This window comes from Echinops telfairi, unplaced genomic scaffold (genome assembly GCF_000313985.2).
Source record: "Echinops telfairi isolate 266 unplaced genomic scaffold, ASM31398v2 ScPeMD7_1;HRSCAF=3_0, whole genome shotgun sequence".
NCBI lineage: Eukaryota > Metazoa > Chordata > Mammalia > Afrosoricida > Tenrecidae > Echinops > Echinops telfairi.
This window is the reverse complement of record NW_022103896.1, coordinates 47,418,380-47,425,879: the sequence shown is the minus strand read 5'-3', so window position 1 is coordinate 47,425,879 and position 7,500 is coordinate 47,418,380. Positions and strand designations below refer to the sequence as shown.

At 46.5% G+C, this 7,500-nt stretch overlaps 1 protein-coding gene across 4 annotated transcripts in view; it reads right to left on the bottom strand.

Moving 5' to 3' along the window:
* The window catches only part of RUNX1T1 (RUNX1 partner transcriptional co-repressor 1), a 181,555-nt gene that overhangs the window by 2,679 nt on the left and 171,376 nt on the right, over positions 1-7,500 (bottom strand). For all 4 annotated transcript variants that reach the window (XM_045286061.1, XM_045286069.1, XM_045286064.1 and 1 more), the window contains one exon: positions 1-1,379. This exon is cut by the window's left edge and continues 2,679 nt beyond it. In XM_045286061.1, the coding sequence (XP_045141996.1) occupies positions 1,104-1,379 (276 nt within the window). In that variant the 3' untranslated portion in view covers positions 1-1,103. The remainder of the gene's footprint in view (positions 1,380-7,500) is intronic.

Here is a 7,500-nt window from a genome sequence, read left to right as displayed (position 1 = left end):
CCAACACATTTACAAGGAAAAACACCATTGGGAAACCTCACAGGACAGAAGTGTTTTAACACCAAGAGAACTACTAGTTTTTCCTTAAAAATCCAAACAGGGTGGGGTTGAAAAATTTGGAAAGGGGCTGGAGCTGGAGTTACCAATTTTTAAAAAGTATTTTAATATAAAATGTATGAGCTGGAATAGACCCAACGTCTTACTCTGCGGAACCCTGCCAAAGCGAAGAATCGTTGAAGGGTCATTGAGGGCAGCCAGCTGATGTCAGCGCTGCCGGCATGCTAATTAGCTGCAGGCTGAGTCTCTTACGTGTGTGTGTATTTTTGAAAAAGGAGCCTTTTGTATGATGGCAATTTTTTTTTTTTTGCTGTTGTATTCATACATCCCACTGCAAATCATACTTCATTTTTCATTCGGTTGACCTGGATAGTATTATTTCTTTTCAGAAACAGGAGAGAGAAGAAAAAAACCAAAAAACCACCCGAACATCTGTGTCTCCTTCCAATCTGCTGCACATCTGCGCATTTTGTGGCGGGTCTTCAAAGTTCAGTTAGCAACCCACGGACCGCATTCATCTTCTTGTTAAAAATGTCTACTGCTGTATCCAATGCTCATGCCCTTGAGGACTCACCTCGGGTTTTTGTGTTTTTTTTGTCTTCCCATTATTGTATATAAAGGACATTGTGACTTTTAGTGTTAGCTTTTTTTTTTTGCTTTCAACAGCAATTAGCAATCTCTTGGTTTGCTGTTTGGTAAAGCATCGGTTAATGAGGTCATCTAGTTTTAAATCCCAGCTATTGGAAAATAACAGGGAGGAGGTCAAATCTACCATTGTATGTTATATTCGCTGCTCTCTTTTCAGTTTTCTAAAGAAAAGATATCTTTGTTATCCACATAAGTCATCACGACCCGTTCGTTACTGGCCCTCTGTAGTGTACCTACCACCTCAAGATACAGTAAGTCCTCTCTTGCTGAAGTACTGAAATATGATAGTTCATCTATAAACAAACAAAACAAAACAAAACAACTTTGAGCATCTGAGGATGAGGAATCGGTTTCGTGTTGGTTTTAGTGTCTTTCCTCCGACAGTTCTGAGTTCAGGTCTAACGAGGGGTTGTCTCTATGGTGGAAGGGGTCCCCGGGGTGGTCGACCTCGGAGTGGCTGCTGGTGGTGTGTCCATTGGGCTACCAGCCCCGCTGGTGGGTGTGACAGAGGAGCTGGCGGCGGGCGTGTCTCCCTGCGGCGGGGCCTGCAGGGTCTGTCCGCAGATGTGGTGATGCTTTTCCCAGTCTTTGTGCTGGCAAAACGAGCCACAGTATCGGGCTGTGTTACAGCCGCTGCAGGTCTCACTCGCCTTACGGCCACAATTCCAGCAACTCTAAAGGAGAAGGTAGGAGAAAGCACAATTTCAAATTAACATGGTCATGAAACCCACGAGGCGGCACTGCAGTTTTACTTTCAAGAACTGAGATAGGACGATATTTAGATATGAAGGCTGGACAATCAGAGGACTGGGTCTCTTTGTGGTGAGAACAATTATCCCAGCGTGGGGAGTTCTGGTTCACCCAGCATTGCCTTGAAAGAAAATCTGCTCCTAAAAACAATCAGTCGTTAACAATTCTAGGGAGCTCTCCGCTCCTCCAACCCAGGACGGCTTCCCGTGAGTTGGAATTAACTCCACAGCAGCTAGTTGAATGGTAAAAATGAAAAACCCAAGTCGATGTCCGCATATGCACACTGAAAACGCAGGCAATGCTGGTCCCGGTGTCATAATTACCCAAACCTTCCTGGCGATGGTGGTTACGGCTCCGAGAAAGCGGGCAGAAGCCCTCCCAGTTCCACTCTCTTTCAGCTTCTTTCTCCAGGATCCTGGTGGCAGAGTGGGTTGTGCCTGCTACCTGCCAGGTCAGCAGTTCAAACCTGGCAGCCTTCACCAAGGAAGACAGGAAGGCTGCATGCTTTTGTAAATATTTAGTCTTGGAAACCCAAGGGGCAGCTCTCCTCGGCAAGGGAGGTCCTTGGGAGTCGAGAGTGTCTTGATGGCCAAGGGCTTTTGGCTTTTTCCAACTCTGTTGCCTTCACACCTAAACTCTGCATTCGCTGATACCCCCATTGCTGTCTGCTTTCCCTTCTAACACCAGTGATCCCACACGAAGACCATAAAAAACCATCACTCAGGCCTGAAACTTCTTCCTCCTAAACATTAACACATCTCACAAAGAAAACACCAGAACTCTATATCAGAGTCAGAGAAAAACACCTACTCCTCACTTATTGACTATCTCATCACCTGTCATTTTCTCCTTATGACAATAGTAAAAATTCTGTTATCCAACTCTTTTGCACATTAAGGAGGCAGCAGGCAGACAGTGGTAGCAGCAGCTATGGAGCACGGAGGGACTCCAGGGGGTTTCCAGGAGGCTGGACCGCACTGTCCCTGGCCCTCCAGTCAGAGCAGATTCCATGTCCAGCTGCTACACAGGGCCATCCCATCCCCAAAGCCTCTGGGTGGATGTGCAGGCAGCTCTGTGGCAGAGGCCAGCAGGCACCTGTTCAGAGAGGCAGCTCTCATGTCGCCTGGGCTCCTGTAACTTCCAACTGCCACGGGGTGTGAACGTGCGAGGGGGGGAGGGAGGAAGGGAGGGAAGGAGTATAGCCCTAGAGACAGCTAGCTCCCTGTGGGAAACTGGTCCAGCACAGAAGGAAGATGTTGTGGGTAAGTCCTGGCCCCCAGTCACATTGCCCACTTTACCCAGCTTTGCCTCCTCCTCTGCAGAGGAATAATCCATAACTGGTCATCATCGCTGTGATAAATCTTCCAAAAATCAAGCCAAGCAACCTCACTGCCATGGAGTAGATGCTGTCTCATAGTGGCCCTCCTGAAGGTTTCCGAGACGGTGTATGGGAGTAGAAAACAGAGTCTTTCTCCTACTGGTTCCCAGCTGCTGATCATGTGGATCACAGCCCAGTGCATTAACACTACCACCCCCCGGCTCTTCTGCAAAGGAACTAATCCACAGCTGGACCCTATCACTGTGAGGGGCATATTCATAAATCTTAGCTGCTATGATATCCAGGATCACATTTTTTACATTAAATGAGTGGTCTAAAAATAGAAAGAAAAAAACCAACTCTCCATTTTTGCATCATGCCAATTCTCGAATAACAATCTGGTCTTTCAAACTTGATCGCATGCTAAGTGAGGAATGGGTGCGGAAGGTAGTAGACAGAGGGTTCCAGAGAGAGTAAGTCAAGACACTTTAAGCTCTTCATGGATTTTACTGCCTTCAGCCCCACTGAATGGGGTATTCATTATCCCTGGGGTGGTAGTTACAGACTTGGTGTCAATTTGGGGATTAAGAGTATACGGGTGGAGTCTAGCCTGTCAATCAGGATATAGTCATTGAGGCCTCTGTGTGGGCATGGCCTTCTCCTGAGGATTCTGGGAACTCTCCTTTTTCATCCTTGGAAGCAGGAGCCACTCTCTCTCTCCGCTCACTCCCTGTGACACATCCCTGTGGAGAAGACACATGGAGAGAGGCTGATAGAGCCAGCTCTAGGAGCCAGAAGGGCCATGTGGAGACGCCTGCTAGCACTGAAGATGCTCACAACATCACTGGATCCACAAGACTGCCCACCCACTGGCCTGTGATCTTCCTGCATTCAGCGTCATGGCATGTGTTCCATGAGTCTGAAGAGGACTTTATAGATTGGTATTGGACACATGGGTTAATATTGGACTTATTATGGACTTGATCTGGCCTTGGATGTTTTCTCAATATTCAACTGCTCTTGTATATAAAGCTCTTTCTTATACACATGTGAGTGTCTGTGGAAGTGTCTGTGGATTTGTTTCTCTAGTCCGCCCAGACTCACTCATTGCCACCAAGGGCTGGGCCAACTGCTCAACAATCCACCTTAACTTCAGGCTCCCTGGAGGGCAGAGTCTTTCACCTGTATTTCCATTGGTATATCCTTAGCATGCAAAGCAGTGCCTGGGTCTACGTAGGTGCTCAGTATGGGTTTTTGAAATGACTAAATCAGGGCACGACTACTTTTTCTTTGAAGAAGTAGAACTGTCAAACCGGGTCAACATTCATCGTATTAGCACCCACAGGGGTTCGCCCTTCGGAGCTCTTTGGTAGCTCACCTCTCTTCCAGGCAACTCTGGGACCCAGCTGACTGGTTCATCTGAAAACAAGCGGTACAAGACCGGGACACGTGAAAGCCCAGTAGGCGTGGCTTTTATACCATGCAAGATATGCAAAGAGATTTTTAGTTATCCATTAAATTTCACGAATGGATTCACAAATACTCATAGAGAGGAAGGTCCAGTGGTCTTGTTCCGAATATTAGCCCGTGACAACCCCACAGTCCACGACAGTACAGTCACACGGAGCACGGGGCTGCCAGGAGTCAGGGACCCACTGGACAGCGGCCGGCAGTGCCAGCAAGTGGGTTTGAAGTGCGGCACGCCTCTAAAGACAGAGCCTCTGGGTTAACGCCTTTGGAAAGAGTCCGGCTCCATAGTCTAATTTCTTTAAGATTCAGGAATGATGGCCCAATTAGACGAAACAATGACCAAAAAGCCCTTTCTCGTTGCCATCAGGTTGATTCCGACTCACCGTGACCCCAAGGACGGAGCAGAACTGCCCCGGGGGTTCCCGGACTGCAACTCTGTATGGGAGCAGAAAGCCTCACCTTTCGTCCACTAAGTGGCTGGTGGTTTCAAACTACTGGCTGCAGTTGGCAGTCAATGTGTAACCACTAATCCACCAGATTGCCCCCAAAAACAAACAAACCATGAAAACCTTAAAGACCCTGAAAACTCTGGGCAATGAGAGGTGTTTTAAACTAAAAGAACTGAGAGAAATCTAGAAATATGGTTCAGGGATCAATGTCAGAAGTGAAAGTGGAATTTAAAAGGAACAATTAATGAAGTGACCAATTCTTTCCTAATTTCATGTCGTCAAGAGAATAACTCAGCAAATGCGCTCCTATCAACAAGGAGGTTTGTTATCATAGCCAGCAGCCCTTCTCCCTAAAAACCGCCTGGCCCACCCCTCAAAGCAGCGAGGTGCGGCACGCAGCAGCGCTGAGTGCCGTTCGCTCGCTTCCTTGAGATTCAGGCTTTCAGAAGAAGGCCAGCTGGAGCCTGGAACCAACTCAGCAAATAAGTGGTATTCCTAAATTACATCAGAAAATCCCAATTAGAGAATAGAGACCTAAATCCAAAACAATATTTTAAGGAAATTAAACATCTAATCTGAGTCAAGTGGCTTCTTTCGGAAATACCCTGGTGTGACTCCTATCCTTTTTTTGGCAGAAGCACATTTTGGCAGACGCAGGGTGGTTAACTGCCCAGTACTCAATGGCTCCTTCAGATTGAAATCAGATGTACACAGAATTCTCAATTTAAACTGATTAAACACACAGACTAAACCAGGTAATTACAAATGCATGTGTTGGGGAGTGGAAAAAGAGACAGAATGGGGACTTCTTTATTTTTTAAAGTGTTTTCAAAGATGGGAACAATTTTACATATAAAAAAGTGGAATTGTGCCAGTGCTAGAAACAGATGTGGATGGTGGAGCTGCTGGGAATTGTGAGATTCTAGCTCGGAGTGGCCCTCACTCTGACCGAAGTGGTTAGAGCCCACTGGTTGAGCTCACCCCACTGCAGGAGAAACAACCTTCAGCTGCAGCAAGGTGCACTCAGAGCACATCAAAGGATCCGGCCGGGGCTGTGGGGAAGGGCAATGGGGCTCATCTTTATTGCCCGTAGCACTGCACTGCAAGGAATGTGTAAGTGTCCGAACAACAGAAAACTCCAAAGTGCACTTTTTAAAATCTAAAGCTCATTCAGGAAAGGCCATTTCCAGTCACAGAATTTTCTGGGATGGACCTGCTGAATGTATTGTGGCCTAATCCACACCAGCCAAAGGGACACATGATCTACAACACCCCAGCTCCTAAACCCCCAGTCAAACCACACCCACTGTGAGCAAGTCCAGAGCAAATTCCTATCGGGCCAAATAGACCTGCTCCACAGGATTTCCGCAGCAGTACACCCTGATGGAAACAGAAGGCCTCATCTTCCTTCTGTGGAGTAGCATGAGGGTTCAAACCACCGACCTTTGGATTACAGTCATAAGTGGGGGAGGGGAGAGGGTGTGGGCAGAATCTTGTGAGTTATCTAATTTGAGAAAGTTTCTGCGCTTCCTGCTACACATAAAGGTTTATACCACCTAGGTGTCTATCCATAAGGACAAGGATACTGGCAGGCAATGGCATAACCTAATTTTACATTTTTCAGTTTTGGGTTTTTATATGCATTCTCTGATTGAAAAAATAGTAATACCTGATCATTCCTTTCGGTCCTCCACAAAATAATACTCGTAAGTGAAAATCACAGTAGCATATTAAGAATGCTCAAAAAGCAGCATTTCACAGCAAATTTCATTCCCAAAGTTCATGGTACTTTATGTTCTTTCTTCGTTGTACTATTCCCAGTTTTTGACAGAAAGAGTAGGGTCATTCTTGTGAGAGAAATGGGAGTCAATGATCAATTGAATAAATCCAGTTGACCAACGTGAGGCCGTGAGTTAGTTGAAAAACTAGACTGCGAACACAACACTCGCCGATGGCCGAATACATTTATGGAAACACACGGGACAGTGTCTTAAACCTGTTGAATGCCAAGAAGACAATCGCAAAGACTTTCTAGCACCATCTAACCAGGAGCCCCGGGGTGTGGTGGGCTGTGGTTGCAAGGTCAATCGTTGGAACCCCCAGCGCTGCATCAGAGAAAGGCAAGACGTGCTGCACCCACAGAGGCACGGTCTCAGAAAGCCTGCTCTCCCCCGTTCTGTCGGGTCTCTGTGAGTCAGGACCGACTCATGGCCATGGGTAAGGTTTTGTTAGGGATCTCACAACAGCAGTTCGCTCCTCTCTAAGAACATGTCTTTTACCCTCTGTCAGCAGCACAGAGAATGGACTTTCTGCCTCCACTGGCACAGGGTGACCCTTCTCGCTCTTCCTTCTGAGAGACAAGATACCTTCTCATGAATTACGTTCAGTTTCTCCAGGTTGCACAAGCCCTTTAATTCTCCATTAACATTCATACACAATTGATGATCAATTGATTTAAGAAGAATAATTATAAATAAATCCTCAGAATGTCAAGAGCTCTATGGAGAACAAAATATTGACTCAAATTCACCATAAGATAACAATTATCTCTGCATTGAGTGCTACAGTTTAAAGACACTTTTGTATATATTTGGGGGCTAAGGAAACGAAGGCCAGTAAACGATGTCTTCAATTTACACCGATAGGTTCTTGCAGAGCCACGATGTGATCTACTTGGGTCTTTGAACAGCAAATCAAGTATTCTTTTTCATCGAGCCCGTTGTGGCAGGAATTCAAGAGCACACTACGAGAGTACACGTATCAGGGAGTTAGGGAAACTTCCAAAGGAGAGAGACAGTCGTCATTGCT